The sequence below is a fragment of the Biomphalaria glabrata genome, chromosome 17, assembly GCF_947242115.1.
Source record: "Biomphalaria glabrata chromosome 17, xgBioGlab47.1, whole genome shotgun sequence".
Classification (NCBI taxonomy): Eukaryota; Metazoa; Mollusca; class Gastropoda; family Planorbidae; genus Biomphalaria; species Biomphalaria glabrata.
Window position 1 is genome coordinate 6,318,141 of NC_074727.1, and position 18,765 is coordinate 6,336,905.

The 18,765-nt window shown below is 34.8% G+C and overlaps 1 protein-coding gene across 1 annotated transcript in view; it reads left to right on the forward strand.

Moving 5' to 3' along the window:
- The window catches only part of LOC106080222 (G-protein coupled receptor GRL101-like), a 40,536-nt gene extending 24,161 nt beyond the window's left edge, over window positions 1–16,375 (forward strand). The window contains exons 22-28 of the mRNA XM_056016198.1: window positions 1,559–1,757; window positions 1,882–2,056; window positions 2,855–3,027; window positions 4,012–4,187; window positions 5,119–5,251; window positions 8,922–9,090; window positions 10,728–16,375. Of these exons, the coding sequence (XP_055872173.1) occupies window positions 1,559–1,757; window positions 1,882–2,056; window positions 2,855–3,027; window positions 4,012–4,187; window positions 5,119–5,251; window positions 8,922–9,090; window positions 10,728–10,837 (1,135 nt within the window). The 3' untranslated portion in view covers window positions 10,838–16,375. The remainder of the gene's footprint in view (window positions 1–1,558; window positions 1,758–1,881; window positions 2,057–2,854; window positions 3,028–4,011; window positions 4,188–5,118; window positions 5,252–8,921; window positions 9,091–10,727) is intronic.
- Window positions 16,376–18,765: the final 2,390 nt, after the last annotated feature.

Below are 18,765 nucleotides of genomic sequence, written 5' to 3' on the forward strand. Positions count from 1 at the left end.
CACAACCAGCACTTTATGAGTTTGACTTCCATGTACTTCTCGATGACGACAGCTGATCTTGTAACACTCTGATTGAAAATAGGATAAAGGAGGTTTTAAATCTTTCTGTTTTAGTCCTAATGGAAAGGAGATGACCACTTTGTTCAGATCTTATGTAACAGTGGTTTAATGTTGATTAGACTGCTGATAGTTGCTGTGTAGAAAAGTTTGATTATTGTTTTGCCTATGTTAAATTTTCTTAGCTTTCTGAGATGTTGAATTTTCTTGTATATGTTTTGACAGCGTTCATTCCATTTTAGTTTGTTGTTGATAGTTGTAAATCAATAAATATATTGTTTTATTAGGATTCACAGCTCTAAAAATGTCCTTTTTTAAAATAACTATTGAAATTTAAAATATTCAGTCAGGATAATTGCTGTTCATGTTGTATGTGCTTTGGACTTGGACTGTCATCTTAATGGTCCTGGGTTCGAACCCTGCCCATTGTCATTCTCCACTGTCCTGCAGGCGTCTGGGTTGGGATGTAATAATCCTCAATTCTGAAGGAACTTCTGAAACATTGAAGAAAAAAGAAATAGAAACTTGTTTGTAAATCTTCATACATTTCAATCTGTACATTTCATCATCAAACTCCTTTTGAAGTGAGGGTGTGAGAGGCTCAATTCTTCTCTTGCAAAAGCCCTGCTGTTTTGCATACTACATACATGCCACCATCTGTACATTTAAAAGTCTTCATATTGACTATTTTCATTATCAGAGTTTTTGTTTATTTGTCAAAATTACTCTGCTGTGGAGTTATAATCCATCAACCGCTAACCATTTGGAAGAGCTGTAGCTGAGTGGTAATGCGCTTGGCATCTGAGCCGGGAGTCCTGGGTTTAAATCCTGGAATTTTTAATTTTGGGATCTTTAGGTGCCTTTGAGTCCACCCATCTCTAATGGGTGCATGACATTAGTTGGAGAAAGGTAAAGGGCATTGGTCATTGTGCTGGCTACATGACACCCTCTGTAACCGTAGGCCACAGAAAAAGATGACCTTTACAATATCTGCCATATAGACCACAAGTACTGAAAAAGTAACTTTACTTACTAACCATTTGAATCTTTTCAGAATTAATTTTAAAATTTCAAGATATTTACTATTTTGCAAGCAATAGCTTTTATGAGTTTCTAACAAAACATTTGGTGTAAAATAAATGCATTTTCTTAATATTGGACATAGTAATCTTCAAAATTAAGGAAATGTTCACCATTTCACATAGTTTCACAGATCAAGTGAAATTAATCTTAGCTTTTAAAATACTTTGCCATGGCTGGAGAACTTGCTTATTTGACATGATTAATATTGAAATGCATTCTTAACCAGGCTTTAAAAAAAATAATTTTTTTTGCTTCCTGTATACGCCATATTTTTAAAGGCATAAACATAAACTTTTTTTACAAATTGGTAGAAAAAGATTTTTTGAATGAATTCTTTTACTTACCCTAAGTTAAAAAATATAGATTATGTTTTCACATTGGATTAAAGTTTTGTTTTGTTGATTTTTTTTGTGTCTAGAGAAACTGACAGTTTCACCTTCTGTTGTATAGCCCCAGAGGGCGTGGACTGTTCCCCCAAACAGGATGAGTTCTCCTCATGTGAGGACTTGATGTCTAATCATGTTCTGAGAATAAGCATTTGGGTGCTGGGTTCCGTTGCTATTATTGGAAACTTCGTAGTTATCATTTGGAGAATGCGGGATTTTAGGGGCGGAAAGGTAAGTCATTAAAAGTGCATGTTTTTTTAAATATCACTTTTCATTTGAAATTATTTCATCTCTTAAGTTTTCATTCATTAAGTAAGATTTTTTTTATTATTAATAATTATTATTTTATTTCCAGGTTCATTCCTTCCTTATCACCAACCTGGCCATTGGAGACTTCCTCATGGGGCTTTACATGCTAATTATAGCTGTGGCTGATACCCTGTACAGAGGGGTCTATGTGACGTATGCAGATGTCTGGAAACAAAGTGGTTTCTGTCAGTTTGCCGGCTTTGTTTCCACTTTCTCTAGTGGTGAGTTTCAAACTCTTGACAGTGTTACTGGTTGTGTAAGTGTCTCAGCATGATGTAGATCCAGAGTTTACAATAGGCATGGGTTTCTTGTTTTTAGAAGAGAAAGTAAATGGTCTTGGTCTGTATTTGGAGAGGACATTGTGCAAACTTTTAAACACCTTGGCACTGTCGTAGATGATACATGAAATTTTACATCAAAGATGTCAATAATGTGAATAAAAGTCAATGAACTTTTTCTATCTTTTCTGGATTTCAAAAATAAACAAAAACTTACAATTGATATGGAATACTTAGCAACTTTCATTAGTTTATGATGTGCATTTAGTAAAACTGACATCTTTACCTATAGCTCTTGGAACCCATGACATGGCAATGGAAAGAATCAACTGACCAGTTTTCGGTTGAAACTTAATTTGATACACACACATACACACACACAAAATTGAAAATAAAAATGATGTACCACCTATGTTAAGATTTCTATTTTAGCTTGGTGCTAGTAATAGTGAAATGTGTTTTATGTATTTTAAATGTCCACTCAAACTTCTCTTCTAAACATCTTGGCATTTATTGAAAGTCAATAATAAATTATAGCACTTCAAACAAATTTATAGTCATGATTATTTTTTTAAAATCAAACTCCTGCCTAGAGAAGATCTAGAACATTTAAATTGGGCAAGGGATATTTAAAAAAAAAAACTATTTGTGAATGAATCACTTCTACCCCTTCATTCCCCCCCATACACCAATAGATGCGGAAATACGTTCTGACAATGTTTTGTTTATTTTCTTACCCAGAGTTATCAGTACTGACACTGACCACTATAACACTAGATCGTCTAGTCTGTATTCTGTTCCCTTTGCGGAGAGCCAGACTTGGTCTGAAGCAGGCAAGCGTTGTGATGAGCTTTATGTGGTTCCTGGTCTTTGTGTTGGCTGCTCTCCCACTGCTAGGGTTTGGCTACTTCGAGGTAAGGAGCAAATCAGATCGTTTTTAAAAAAGGAATCAGAATGACGATTATTTTTTCATTTAGTCTTCTGCTTCTCTATAAATTACTGATGTGCTATTAAAGAGTCATAATCAATTGTTCATTGTTTTGTTAGTAGTTTTTTTTTTTATGTTTATTCAATATTATTTAATGTAAATCTATTTGTAATGTAATTGTGGAATTTGTGGCCAAGAAGTTCAACGAGGTTTGACACCCGACTTGTTTACTGAGCACATAAAGGCAACACAGAAAAGTTTCTCCCAGATACCCCTCCCCCCATTGGTCCACAAATAAGGTTGGAGCATGCTATTAGCATGAAAGTTGTGCTATATAAAAGCTATTTAAAAAATATATATATATATATTGTTATAACCTTGCCATGCACGTGCTATCCAAGATAGTGCAGAAGGTGCTCACTATTAGACACTAGGCTAGGAAAGATGTTGACATTAGGGAAGAAAGGAACGATTTCTGCCCAAGTCTAGAGCCGAGATGAAGATGCTGTGCTCAAGGCAGATGTCCTATGTGTTTTTCATGTCTCGGTGTAAATAAACACCATATACCTTGTTGAGTTGTCTCCCTTAAGTTATTACAATATATATTTACAAATGTACATGCTATAACCCACCATTTGTTCTTCTTTTGTTTGATTCTAATATCTTCTTCTTACTGTATGCTCAGTTGTGGGCTGATTCTTCCTAATAGATTAGAGAATAATTATAAAAATGGAAACTACAGATATATCAGCCAACTTCAAAAAGATGAGAGGTTTAATAAATGAGACTCACATTGAAAGACCATCTGAGATAATCTCTTAGTCCATATTCCTGCTAAACAATCACATGATCTACTCACTCAATACAAAGGAGCCATTAATTATCCTTATGGGTGAAGTTCATTTTAAAAATAAGATTTAATTTATAAAGAAAACATTTCAGTTGCATGTTTTTTTTTATTTCTTTTCAGAATTTCTACGGCCGCTCTGGGGTGTGCCTGGCTCTCCATGTAACACCAGACAAGCGCTCAGGGTGGGAGTATTCTGTTGGTGTTTTCATTGTCTTAAATTTTGTATCATTCCTTCTGATTGCCTCCTCATATCTCTGGATGTTCTCTGTAGCCAAGAAAACTCGCAGTGCAGTTAGGTAGGTGACTTTTACTAGTCTTATAGCTAATAAGAAAATGGAATTTTTTTTTCATTATACTAGTTATGTAGGATGCAATAAGCTTAAGCTTTTTTTTTTTTTTTTTTTTTTTTTTTTTATATATTTTACTGAATCTTAAAGGTCTAAGTAACAGTGTTGTAAGATTTGGATTTCATAAATTAATAAATGAGTACTTGCTGTTAACCCTTAAAGTGCTGAGCTGTTTTACAATGAATGGAATTACAAATCTGATGTTTAGAGGCTTAACTATCACACTCATTTTAAGGGTTAAGCCAAAAAATCTTAGAAGCAATTTTTACAATGAATGGAATTACAATTCTGATGTTTAGAGGCTAAACTATCACACGCGTTTAAGGGTTAAGCCAAAAAATCTTAGAGGCAATCCTTTGTGGAGACCAGATTTTTAGTTGAGGAGTCAGATATTTAGTAGCCCCATTTAGGTGTTTATGATAGCAGTGCAGTTGTATATAGAGCTTTCCATATAACATTCAATAATTCTGTTGGACATAGAAACCAGAAAACTAAACTTAAGCTGATCTAAATACCTTGATGTTTTGGAATAAAATGAATCTTGTTTTGATTATTACTGATGTGTCTGGATTTCTTTGTGGCTCTCACTTATTTCTTTACCATGTAAAGTTTTTGTCCAAGTCAGGTATCACGGTATGTTATTGCACAATTTGCCAGATTTGTCTTTTATAAAAGTAGTTATTGCTTTTTCATGACCAGCGAATCCAAAGAGTCATTCATTTTGAAAGTATTATTATGTTGAATCCCAGATGAACTAACAATAAACATGCTTGTTATAATCAGTACGTATATATGTATAACTTCTGGTAGTGCAGTGATATTAAATCCTATCTTTTACTGTTTATACTTTAATTCATTTCATTTTTATTTCTGTCTCCAGATGTGCTGAAAGTAAAACAGACTCTGCCATGGCCAAACGTATGACACTGATTGTCATGACTGACTTCTGCTGTTGGGTGCCCATCATTGTCTTGGGGTTTATTTCCTTGGCTGGCACTAGAGCAGATGACCAGGTGATGATCCCTTTATTCAGAGCCAATTAGAAAAGCTACTTTTAGGTCCAGTTTCTGTGAAACACATTTGTATCTCAGCTTACTCCTAGTGGAAACATTGTCTTCTTGACACCTTCAAGTGGTCCTATTCAGCTCATAAGTTAGTGCTGGGTTTTCTTGTGTGCACTCTTTTATGTCCCTTTCTTTCACTTTCTAGACAATTGGGGAAGGAAATAAGCAATAGAAAAAAAGAATACTTTTAAAACCAAAGCTTATCTAAAGGAAAGAACTGCTAATTACTGCCATTTACAATCAATTAATTAGTAATAATAATAATAATAATTTTATTTATAAAGCGCTGTTAACAAACAAAATGTAGGCTCAAGGCGCTGTAACAACATTACAAACATAAACACAATTGCTAGAATAACAGTTAATCTAAAAAAGTTTTAAACAAGTAGGTCTTAATGTTCTTCTTAAAAGTGGTATAGCATGTTGTCTGTCTGAGATCAATGGGGAGTGAGTTCCAAACCTTTGGTCCGTGAACTGAAAAAGCACGCAGACCGTAGCTTTTGAGGGAGAAACGTGGCACTACTAAAAGCGTTGAGTCCATTGAGCGCAGGGTTCTCTGGGGGACATATGGAGTAATCAGTTCGCTAAGGTACAAGGGCATCTCATTGTTATATATACACTGATGACAAAGTGTGGCGACCTTGTAATCGATTCTCGCTTTCACGGGAAGCCAATGGAGCATGCGCAAGAGCGTAGTAGCAGAATCTTGTCTAGTTTTTTTAATGACTATTCGAGCGGCGTTGTTCTGTATACGTTGCAGCTTGGCTATTTTGTCATCAGGTATACCTGCTAGCACGGCGTTGCAGTAGTCAAGGCGGGAGAGTATGAATGCCACAGCTAGCGTTTTTGTTGACTCCGTTGTTAAATATGGTCGGATCTGGCCTAATCTGCGCAGCTGCAGATAAAGACCTTTGCAGAGCTGATTTATGTGTGGGTCGAAAGATAGTGTTGAGTCGAAGAAAACTCCAAGATTCCGCACTACATGGACAAAAGGAACATGGCAGTTCGTGATAAAGAGAGAATCTGTGCTTTCAACTTTTGAGACATTGTTCCTAGTGCCAATCTTAATTATTTCTGTCTTGTCTTCGTTCATCTTGAGTTTATTTTCAACCATCCAATCGCTCACCCTTGCAACGGTACTACTGATTTTCTCTGCCAGATGCGACACCTCTGAGGGTACTGATGAATCGTATAACTGTGAGTCATCGGCAAAGAAATGGTATAAGATGTCGGTTGGCCGTATGACACCGCTGAGTGGATATGTGTACATAGTGAACAGTACTGGGCCTAGAACTGATCCTTGGGGTACTCCGTACTTCAAAAGTAAGCTTGTTGATTCCGTCCCGCTAACAACGACACTTTGGGTGCGTTCCGTCAGGTAGGATCCAAGCCACTTTAGGACGACTCCTGCTAAACCAAAAGTTGCAGAGAATCTGGTCATCATAATTTCATGGTCTAGCGTATCAAAGGCTGCGGACAAGTCCAGCATAGAAAGAATTGATATGTGGCCTTTGTCGGAATAGTGAAGTAAGTCGTTTAGTACCCTGACCACTGCTGTCTCTGTGCTACGGCACTTCCTATATGCAGATTGAAATTCTTCCAAGAGACAGTACTGTTCAAGATGAGAAAGAATTTGCACTAACACGATGCGCTCCAGAAGCTTTGACAGGAAGGGAAGATTTGAAACCGGGCGATAGTTTTTTAGACATTCCGGGTCAAGACTGGATTTCTTTAATAAGGGCCTGACAAGTGCATGCTTAAATTGCTGTGGTACAATGCCTGAAGTCAGTGAAGAGTTCACAATGTTGGTAATTGTAGGTACAAGCTCATCTAAACATTCAAGGAGCAAGGAGGTTGGAATGGGATCAAGGTCACATGACTTATTTGGCATCTTCAAAATAGTACTTTTGACATAATCTTCAGATACACGCTGAAACTCGCAAAAAGGAGTATTTTGAAAAATTGGAGAGTGGTCAAGCTGTGATGAGAGGGATGGCATGTCATTTCTAATCTGCTCAATCTTCCCAATGAAGAATCTATTGAAGGAATCAGGAAGTTCAGATAATGGGATAGATGACGGCAAACGTTCGTTATTTGATCCCCCTAACATTTCAGCGGTGATCCTGAATAGCTCCTTTGAAGAATCAGAATTTTCGATTTTTTGTCGAATATGACTAGCTTTTGCGTCTCTAATCATACGGTTAACCTTGTTTTTTTCTCGTATGTATATTTGTCGATGTATCGTCAGACCTGTCTTAGTACTTAATGATTAACTAAGTGGTAAATTTTTGGATTGATCTGTGTATTGTTTTCAACTATGAATAATTATGCAAAATTTCAACTTGATCCGAGAATGGGAAGTTGGAGAAAATACATGTCAAGACATAACAGTGATCCATATATACATACACATCTCGCATTAAATAGCATTTATTTCCCTTATTTTGATATTATCCAAATAATTAATCACTAATAATTAATAAACTAATTGGTTAATTTTTTTATGATTTGTCAGGCTAATGAATATTTTTGCAAAGTTTTAACTTGATCTGAGAATGTGAAATTGGAGAAAAATCATGTTCAAACTTTTTACTAGAGATAGACAGACAGAGTTATATATAAGCTTTGTAAAAAGGTTGGGGGTGATAAGCTGCTAGGAAAGGGGAGAGGACCAGTGGTTTGAATAGAATAAAGGATGAAGTAGGAGCTATGAGAGTGTAATGTAAAAGCGCTAATGATGTTAGACAGAAAAAGGGTAGATGAAATCAATGGCTGGACTTTTTTAGGGACTTCTTTCTGTTTGGCTCACCACATGAGAATAAAAGGTCTCTCTACTTTGTGTTGTTGATATTCTCATTAAACTGGGTCACTCCAGCCATGTCTGTCAATCCAAAACATGAATATAAAATCTATAATTCTTTTATCTCCACTCAGCGTCACTTGGCGAGCAAGCCCCATGTTATGTATAGAATGCCAACATAACAGCCTAGGTTTTTTAAGATACTTACTTACTTACTTAATCCTGTGTACTCCCAGGGTAGTATAGGGCTGCAACTACACCTCTCCGCTGAAATCGGTTCTGATCAGCTTTCTTCATCTGTCTCCCATGTCATTCCAGTACCCTCAGCTTCACTGATGACTGACCTCTTTCAGGTTTGCTTGGGTCTGCTCACTTTCCTCTTTCCTTGTGGGCTCCAGTCAAGTGCCTGCCTTGCAACATTGGTAGCTGGATTTTGCAGGGTGTGTCCTACCCAGCTCCATTTTCGTTTTGTGATGTCTTGGGCTATGGGCTTTTGTCTAGTTCTCTCCCACAAATCGATAGTAGTTATCTTTTCTGGCCACCTAATTCCTGATATCCGGTGTAGGCATCTGTTAACAAAAGTCTGGAGCTTTTCCATATTTGTTTTAGTGACTTTCCAAGTTTCTGAACCGTATAGAAGGACAGACTAAACGTTTGTATTATAGATTCGTATTTTGTTATGTAGAGATAGTGCCTTTTTAAGATAACAAATATTAAAATTACTCAAGCATTACTTTTACAATCATTTAAACTCTTTTAATTTGGAATATATCTTGTATTTTAATCACATGTATTTTAATCACCTAATGTGTTTGGCAGGTCTACGCCTGGATTGCAGTATTTGTACTTCCTCTGAACTCTGCCATGAATCCAGTTATCTACACCTTGTCCACAGCGCCCTTCCTGGGCAACCTGAGGAAACGTGCCAATAGATTTCGGAAGTCTTTCATCCACTCCTTCACAACAGATACCAAACACAGTTATGTAGGTTAGTCATTCTAAGCCTGTCAAAGTAAGAAATCTATGTTAGTCATTCTAAGTCTGTCAATATCAGCAATCTGTAGGTTAGTCATTCTAAGCCTGTCAAAGTAAGCAATCTATATGTTAGTCATTCTAAGCCTGTCAACAGAAGCAATTTGTAGGTTTTCATTGAAAGTAAGTCTGTAGGTTAGTCATTCTAAGCCTGTCAAAGTAAGAAATCTATGTTAGTCATTCTAAGCCTGTCAAAGTAAGAAATCTATGTTAGTCATTCTAAGCCTGTCAAAGTAAGAAATCTATGTTAGTCATTCTAAGCCTGTCAAAGTAAGAAATCTATGTTAGTCATTCTAAGCCTGTCAAAGTAAGAAATCTATGTTAGTCATTCTAAGCCTGTCAAAGTAAGCAATTTGTAGGTTAGTCATTCTAAGCCTGTCAAAGTAAGCAATCTATATGTTAGTCATTCTAAGCCTGTCAAAGTAAGCAATCTATATGTTAGTCATTCTAAGCCTGTCAAAGTAAGCAATCTGTAGGTTAATCATTCTAAGCCTGTCAAAGTAAGCAATCTGTAGGTTAGTCATTCTAAGCCTGTCAAAGTAAGAAATCTATGTTAGTCATTCTAAGCCTGTCAAAGTAAGCAATTTGTAGGTTAGTCATTCTAAGCCTGTCAAAGTAAGCAATCTATATGTTAGTCATTCTAAGCCTGTCAACAGAAGCAATCTGTAGGTTAGTCATTCTAAGCCAATCAAAGTAAGTAGAGCAACGTGTTAGTTAGCCATTCAAAGCATAGTTTTAAAAACAGTTAATTTTTTCCATACTCAATGTTCTAATGTCTATTCTATTTTACAATCATCTCTGTGTTGTGCTCATAGTAGGTACAAATAAATGCTAATGAAATAGGCTATAGGCATATTATATGCAAACACATAAACCAATTATTTTTTTCAATGATTAAAAGGGACTTAATGCATAGTGTTAGTGTACTACCATCCAATAATACACATACTCTGGTCTGTCATCTCTATAGTCACAGGTTCAAACAGTGCACACTAACATCCTCCGCTATCCTGTGGGAAGTTTGAACTAGGATATAATCAATTTTAATTTTGAGACATTCAAAACACAACACAATTTGATGTCTATGATTTTTATTATGTTTAAATAAAATATTTTCATAGGTAAAAGAGCTAGTTAAAGGATTCCTAAATCATGTCCTAGTTATTACAATCAAACAGTGCATACTGTATACACTTACTATTAGAATGCATTTGAAAAACAAGCTGGAAAATCCAACAGCTACATGAACTCTAGGAAATCCACAACTACTAAAGATTAGAAAAGAAGTTGTCAAAGATCCAATTTACCCTCATATACCAATTTACCCTCATATAAAAAAAGTATTTTAATTACAATGATAATCTCATTTTGATTAATGCTAAGTAACTGAAGTCAATGTGCTTTAAATTAAGAGCTTGTAATGTTTTGATGTTAGAGTCTGACTGACCCAGAGCTGTACAAGAGTAAACTACTTTCATACCAGTTGGCTTTCTTTTACTTGTTTGTTTTGTTTTTATCTTCGTTCAATAGTTTTTAGTATTTAATAAAAATTAATCTGCTTAATTTGTCATTATTTTGAATTTTTCATAACAGATGATGGCACGACTCACTCATATTGTGAGAAAAAATCATCCTATCGACAGTTAGAGCTCAAACGTCTGCGGAGCTTGAACAATTCACCGCCAATGTACTATGATTCCTGAATGCAGGCCCCTGAATGAGCATAGAAAATGTAAAAAAAAAAAAATAATTGAAGTGACCTCTAGAATGGAGGCTCAGCATTAAAAACCAAACGTGTACGCCAAGATGAACTGAATTTAGCTGTGCTGAACTTTGTTGTCACATTTTCAACTTTATTTTTTCCCTTTCTTGAAGGAAATATAATTTGAATTGGAATGTTTGAGACTTCCACTTAATTGCTTTTTGGAATCCATGCCATTGATTTTCCTTCATGTTGTGGGTATAGTAATAGACCAATATTGGTTAATATGAATGGGCAATACATGTAGGCCTTGAGATGAGGACTAAGCTAATATATCTGGAGCTAGACGATTGGTAATATATGTATGCCCTTAGGTAATTAATTTATGTCTTTAGGTAAAACATGTAGGACTTAGATATCTATAAAACATCTACAAATATTGTTATCAACTGGGCTGGTAGCCACCAATCTTTAATTCCACAGTTTTGGTGACCTCCATTTTGTTTACAATTAGATTTGTACACCAATATATTTGTAACTCTAATTTGTTTGAAGAGCCAAATCTAAATTGATTTTTTTTTTCTAAATAACAATTTTCTAATTTGTGACTTGATTTTGGACTATTTTTTGTATAAATTACATAGTTTAAGATTTTTTTATTATATTTTTTTTTACATTTTCTAGTTTACTCTTTTTTTTTTCCTTTTTGTATCTTTTGTTAAGAAAGTAAAATTTTAAAACAAATTAATTGGTAACAGTTGTTTAAACTTGTCTAAATCAAAATATCAACTTTACATAATGGATATACATAGGCAATACACTTTATTCTTTTTTAATTGCTTTTTGTACAGTGCTTCTTTCATTCAACAGAATGCTATGGTCCAATCTCTTTGTGAACGTGTGGGGCTGGGGTATTTGGGAGAAAGTTTTGATGCTGCTTTTAGACTTCAAGGTAACACAACTCAGTTTGAATCAGGATTCAAACTCCTTAATTTTCTTGCTACTTAGCCTCACATCCCAATTCATCAACTTGTGAGTTCATTAGATATTTAATCGGGTCTAGGCCCACATTCTTTGTACTGCAGTACTATTATTTGTTTGTACTGAACCTCAAACAGTTTGTCCTTGTCGACAATTAGTTGATCCACAAAGGGATGTAAGGAGAATGTATAATGTATTGAGCTGACACATTTTTTAATATAGATCAAATACGCATCAAACCAAGATGTTGAGATGGGAACAGTTTTGTTGTTGTTGATTAATTGTGCTTTGGTTTATCATTCAGTCGCAAACTGCTCAACGGACTGTCTTCAATGTATGTACTTTTTGTGTACTGACTAGCATTCTGCTGCCCTGATGAATCCTCTGTTTCTTCTTTCCATCTCCTTATCTTTCTCTCTGTCATTCACTTCTCTCTCTCTTTCCTTGGTTATCCATTCTAGAATAATTACTGAGTTGTAAACCACAAAATTGTTTCAGAAAACTGACATAATTACTAGAATTAAATAATCCTCTTAGTGTTTGAATAGCGAAACTTTACTTGACACAGCGGACTTTCTCATTAATTCTTATCAGAGTAAAGTTACCCTGCATCTGTGATGTGTAAGGCAATAAATACTCTCTAGCCCCCAATTTTCTCAATATGTTTTACTTTCTCAATAAACAAGTTTACCCCTAACCTACAAAGTCATTCAACAAAAATACACTGCAGGTCGCCTTTAGATATGTATTACTTACTTAGGGCCTCCCTCACCATTCAGCGCATTGGGCGGAAAGCTGTCTTCAGATATATATTAGTTAACATCTTAAACTTTAGTATTTTGCTGACATAATCTTTGCTGCTCTAGATAGTGTTTTATAAAGTCATAAAAAGCTAATCTCCAACATAAGGGAAGGTTGAATGATTCTCATCACATTCTTTGGCTCTTAATGCTGCAGAACCAATTGCTCAGTTATCCCACCGCTTTGTGGGGTACATACTAAACCAAAATTTTGTGATATTATACCTACCAGAGTTTCCATGGTGTTCATTGTATATACTATATACAACTGACGATCATAACAAGTAAGAATGCTTTTAAATATGTTTTTGAAATATATGAATGTGTGTTTTGAAAGAACGGAAATATTTGTTAGTAAAAATTTCCTGATTTTTTTGTTCATTCTGTTGTATTTTTTTACCAAATGTTGAATTCTATCCATTTCATGAGTGGCATGTTCAGCTGTGGTTTAAGATTCTGAACAAAGTAGCTCTACCTTCCTTTATCAAATAGTAAAATTGATTTTTGTCATAATATTCAGTGACCTGGAAGTCTCAGAAGTAATCTGATTTGTTGTTTTGTCTAGATGATAAATAGTTTATGAATTTTACAGCATCTGCCTTATAGGTGGCAAGGTCTGAAAGGGGAACTTTACTTTTTTTACTTATAATAATATAATTCTTGAAAACATGACTATTTGACTCTTTTTAACTTCCTTGGTATAGATTATATTATATTATATTATCTTTCAATTACCTTTATCTTATGTACATTAAAACCTATATCTTATGTACATTGGCTTCAACATTTGTATTCTTATTGCTTATGTATAGCAGGTCTTCCTTGCTCCTCCAGCATGCTCTGTGAGTTTTGGTCCAATCTTTTTTCTAGATATGTGGGTAGAGAGCTATCTTGGAGGAGGTTTCCATGCTGCCTTTAGTTCATCAAACACAGCTCGAGTCAAATTCAAAATTACTAGTGTAGTTCTGGATTCTAACTTAGCCCCTCTCAGTGAGAAAGCCAAACAAATTCTGCCACACATCCCACACAGTGGCGTAGCAAGGGATTTAGGGTCCAGGGGGTTTGGTCTCTTTAGGGGGCCCCTGCATTTTGACATTTGACATCATGACATGTGATAATGTATTTAATAAATGTATGTCTAATGTGTGGAATACATGCAACATTGTCACTAATTTACATAACAACTTAAACAGTATTGGCACTGGGTTAATATTTAAGGTAAAAAAAAAATGTTGACACTCCTATGGGGTTCTGGGGGGATCTTCAAATTTGGAACACCCCCACCCTAGCCACGCCACTGATCCCACACTTTGGTTTACTCGAACAAACTTCAGAGCACCAGCCATCAGTATAATGTTTCATAATGTATTTGTCCCCTGTTCCAAGTCTTCAATTTGGTATGTAGATCTAAAACAAGGCCCATGTTTGTATTTGATTTTTAAGAATGAAACGGAACTGATGTAAGCTGATTACTTCTTACTTGTTATGTAAATATATTTATACTGATATATGCCTTTAGGATTCTACTGTATTACCCTGTGTGCGGATGTCATTTTTCAATGTCTGAATGAAAATTTATTTAAGAAGAACACATATGTCAATAAATGAATCCATTATGTATTTTTTTGCATATTCACATGTGTACTATACTTGTTGATATGAACCATGTCATTGAATTTCTTACATCAAGTCTCCTGTAACATGTTAATGTGGTTTACTGTCTCTTTGAATTAATTTTTTTCTAATATCCTTCGAAGATTTCAACTTTCACACAGCAGTTAACTTTGTTAGAAATTCTACCATTGTGTTCACATCCTCTGTAAACATGAGCTCATTGTACACCTGAAATTGACTTTCTGATATGTTTGTTTAAGGTCATTATAGAGATGTACAACTAGCAAGAAAAAAACAAACAAAAAAAAAACACTAATCTAAGAGGGAAAACTCTGCTCTTACAACTATATCATTCAAAAATGTAGAATTTATTTCCCTTTGTTGTTATCAAATTAAAATAATAAATTACAGATAATTACTTGACTAATTGTTTTATACTTTAATTCAAAAATGTTTCGTTAAGTACAAGAAATAACTCTGTAAGATTTCATTATGATCCGTGAATGAGTGCGGGAAAAAGTGTATTCAATTGTATAAGGAACAAAATATTTAACCACACCTGTAAATACTGAAGGATTAGTTTCCCTTTGTTGGTATCAAACAAAATAATTAATTACCAGTAATTAATTGACTGGTTGGTTAAATGTTTAAATTGATTTAAATATTGTCTATGCCAATCAATAATTGTGCAGTTTCGATTTATTCAGAAAATGGGTGAAATAATATGTTGAAACCTTTTAACAGACAGAGTGAGTTGACTTTAGCTTTGTAAAAGCTAGAACTTATTTGTGTCAATGTTTCATGGGGCACCCTCTCACTAATATCAGATAATAGACCTTCTATAAAGTAGTAGTTCTACTGTTAAAAGCAGAGATACGTCTGACCTATGATCCAATGAAGTGTAACTATTCCTTGGTGTTCCAACTCTGCCCTGTGTCTAAATCAGTTACTGGAACAAAACGAAGCAAAGTGAACGATTTTGTAATTATGAAAATATCTGATTGTGTGATGTATGATGCTATGATTGTGTGATGTATAGTGTAATGTATTGTGTGATGTATGATGCTATGATTGTGTGATGTATAGTGTAATGTATTGTGTGACGTATGATGCTATGATTGTGTGATGTATAGTGCAATGTATTGTGTGATGTATGATGCTATGATTGTGTGATGTATAGTGTAATGTATTGTGTGATGGATGCTATGATTGTGTGATGTATAGTGTAATGTATAGTGTGATGTGTGCTATGATTGTGTGATGTATTGCGTAATGTATTGTGTGATGTGTGCTATGATTATGTGATGTATAGTGCAATGTATTGTGTGATAGTGTGATGTATGCTATGATTGTGTGATGTATAATGTAATGTATTGTGTAATAGTGTGATGTATGCTATGACTGTGTGATGTATAATGTAATGTATTGTGTGTTGTGTGCTATTTTTGTGTGATGTGTGCTATGATTGTATGATGTATTGTGTAATGTATTGTGTGATAGTGTGATGTATGTTATGATTGTGTGATGTATTGGGTGACAGTGCTATTGTTCATGTATCACATGACTGTTTGATTATGAAATGCTGTAATAGTTTCATAATGTAATACCCACATATCTGGGTGTTGTTGGCTTTTTTTTTTAATATATTTTTTTTTATTTTCAATGTTTTATTAATAAAATTGATAAAATACATTTTGTATTTAAATTCCAGCTTTGTTTAAATTAATCCCTAGTCTCTTCTTACCTTTTGTCCCACCTTCTTTAGTTAAAAAAAATGATTTAGCTGATGATAGAAAGAAAGAAATACTCAAGACAAATTACAAATATCTTAAAGGTAAATTTTACTGCCTGCGGACAAGAGTCTCACCACGCAAACACCGTCAAACATCTATAAGGATATGCGATTCCCTAAAAGTTCTCAATCTTGTCCACCTAGCCTAACTTATTAAGCCTAATCAGTGGTCAGGTTACAGTCATGGCCACTAGTTAATTTTTTAGAATGATATGTTTATATTCCATCATATAAAAACTCAGTTTCAGAAATGTATGCCACAGGTTCCAATCGTGCCAATTTGTTTTGTTTTTAAATAAATTTACTGCATGATTTCATCTCATGTCATAAAAATAAAAGTCTCCAGCTTTCAGGATTGATTTCAGGATTGATTGTATACCTTGACATGATTGTGTGCTTGCATCGCCGTCTTTGTCTGTTTAGCTTGTCATGTTTGATGGCATACCCTGTCACTATAATGTCTTCATGCTTTGCCATGATTGATTGTGTATATGTCATTATTGATTGCATACCATATCAGCTAAATACTCCTTGCTTGTAATGACTATCTAAACCCTACTCTGACTTCTTAACGAAGGTAAGTTATCACAGGTACACGCAAGTGGGCCAGTGTAACGCCCGTCTTGTTAGGGTTAAACTCCGATCAGATAGAATACTTGAAAACCTGACTCTATAAATCATAACCCTCGTTCTTCTTCTTTCTTATGCTAATATACCCAACTTAATATAAAATATGTCTTATCTTATATAATACAGACGTTACTTCAAAAAAGAAGATGATTACATCCTACGCGTCATGGATTTGGGTCACAGCTAGGGCTGCGTAGCCATAGGAAATACTGCATTCCTCATTAGTCTTCGATGTCGAAGGCAATCCTTATTATTATTACTTAAGGAAGGCAACTCAACGAGACAGGTCTTTTTTTACAGGTCATTAAAAACACAGATCATTGACTTAGGCAGAACTCCCTTGTTCCTACCATGTCAACATCCTTCTAAGTCTAGTCTCTAACAGTGCACAGGTTAGAGCGCACCGAATGCACTAATTTGGATGGCGGTGTGCAATTCAGGGTTATAATAACACGCTTCTAACATCAAGAGATAGGCGTCAAGGAGACATGATGATAACAAATAGTATTGCTTAGGAGGTGAGACGGACATAAGAAGCTCTTGTCTCGAGGGCTCGTACACTAAATAATTCCATAAAGGATAATCTCCCTCCCCCCGCCCCAGTTTGTTGAACTATAAGAACAGTGCAGGGAGACAAGAAGTTCTTCCCGATGGGCCAGTGAAGCGATGCAGTCATGACATCTTCAACATCGTCTGCTTCCACGTGATTTGCAATAAGCGACCTGGTAGATTGAAAAGCTTTAGAACAAGTCAAATGTTTATTTTCAAAAAAAATATATGACTGATGACTTGAAATTTATCAAGAAAAGTATTTAAAATTAATTAAACAAGAAAATATACTTTTTAAAAATACTTAAAAAAAAAAAACAAGCTTATATTATAATTACATTTATGATAGATCTAGACTAGCAATAAAAAAAAGAATTTTTATAATTAAAAAAATTAAAAAGGGGTAACGAGCTTAATTCGATCCTATGTCTCAAGCCTTCTCTAACTTCTCATGCCAACACGTTAACCACTCTGCTAATGGACAGCTTATGACCATTTAAGATTGTATAGTTCTCTATTGTTTCTACAGTCTCGTCCTATTTTTCAGGTTTGTGTTCACTAAGACTCTGACGACGACCTATAAATTCAGCCTCTACCAAGTCAGTTAATTATAACTTCTTTCCCTTGTTGGTGATACCAAACACAATAATATATTACCGATGGAAATTAACTAATTGGCACGCTAATTGGTTATTCTTTTTATTGATTCTTATGTTGTCAGATAAAAGAAATAATTGTGCTAAATCTCAGTTTGGTCTGAGATTGGGTGTGGGAGAAATAACGTGTACAAACTTTTTACCAGACAGACAGATTGAGTTGATATAAAAAAAAAAAAAAAAAAAAACTTTTGCGCTATCCAATAAAAGAAACTTACAAACTGGCTCTATTTAGGGATTGCATCGGAAGGTAGTGCTGGTTAATGTCTTAGAGGTTGAATCACTGATATCTCGGTTCTGGAATCCAAACCCTAGTTCCATCTTTGCCAACAAGACGAAATGAACCTATTTGTAAAATAGGTGTTGAAGTTGATGTTTGTTATAACAAAAGTTTTGGTGTGATCGCTTATTAGTCATGTTGGGACTGTGCCAGCCTAATTCTCTATCATAGTATTATCTCCCCTTAGCTACCAGTGCCGCTGTATTAACAGAATGAATTAATCGAATCGATTGATTCAGCTGCAAAGTTTCAACTTGATCCGAGACTAGGAAGTGGAAGAAATGACGTGAACAAGATTTCTACCAGACCGACAAAGTTGATAGAAGCTTTGTTATAATGACAAGCGTAGGTAATAGTAGGTATCATTGTATTGACAAGGAGTCTTCTTCTTCTTATATAATACAGACGTTACTTCAAAAAAGAAGATGATTATACGTCCTACGCGTCATGCATTAAGTCATGCATGTTAACCAGTGACAAAAATTCTGCCAAGTAACTGGTGTCGTGAATCTACACTTCTGAATTTCGCTACTTACAAACTTTTCATACTTTGAAATCAATTTTTTTTTTCTGAACTAGGCCTACTACTTTTTGGTAGCTGATACATTGAATCTTGTCGAGTTATTT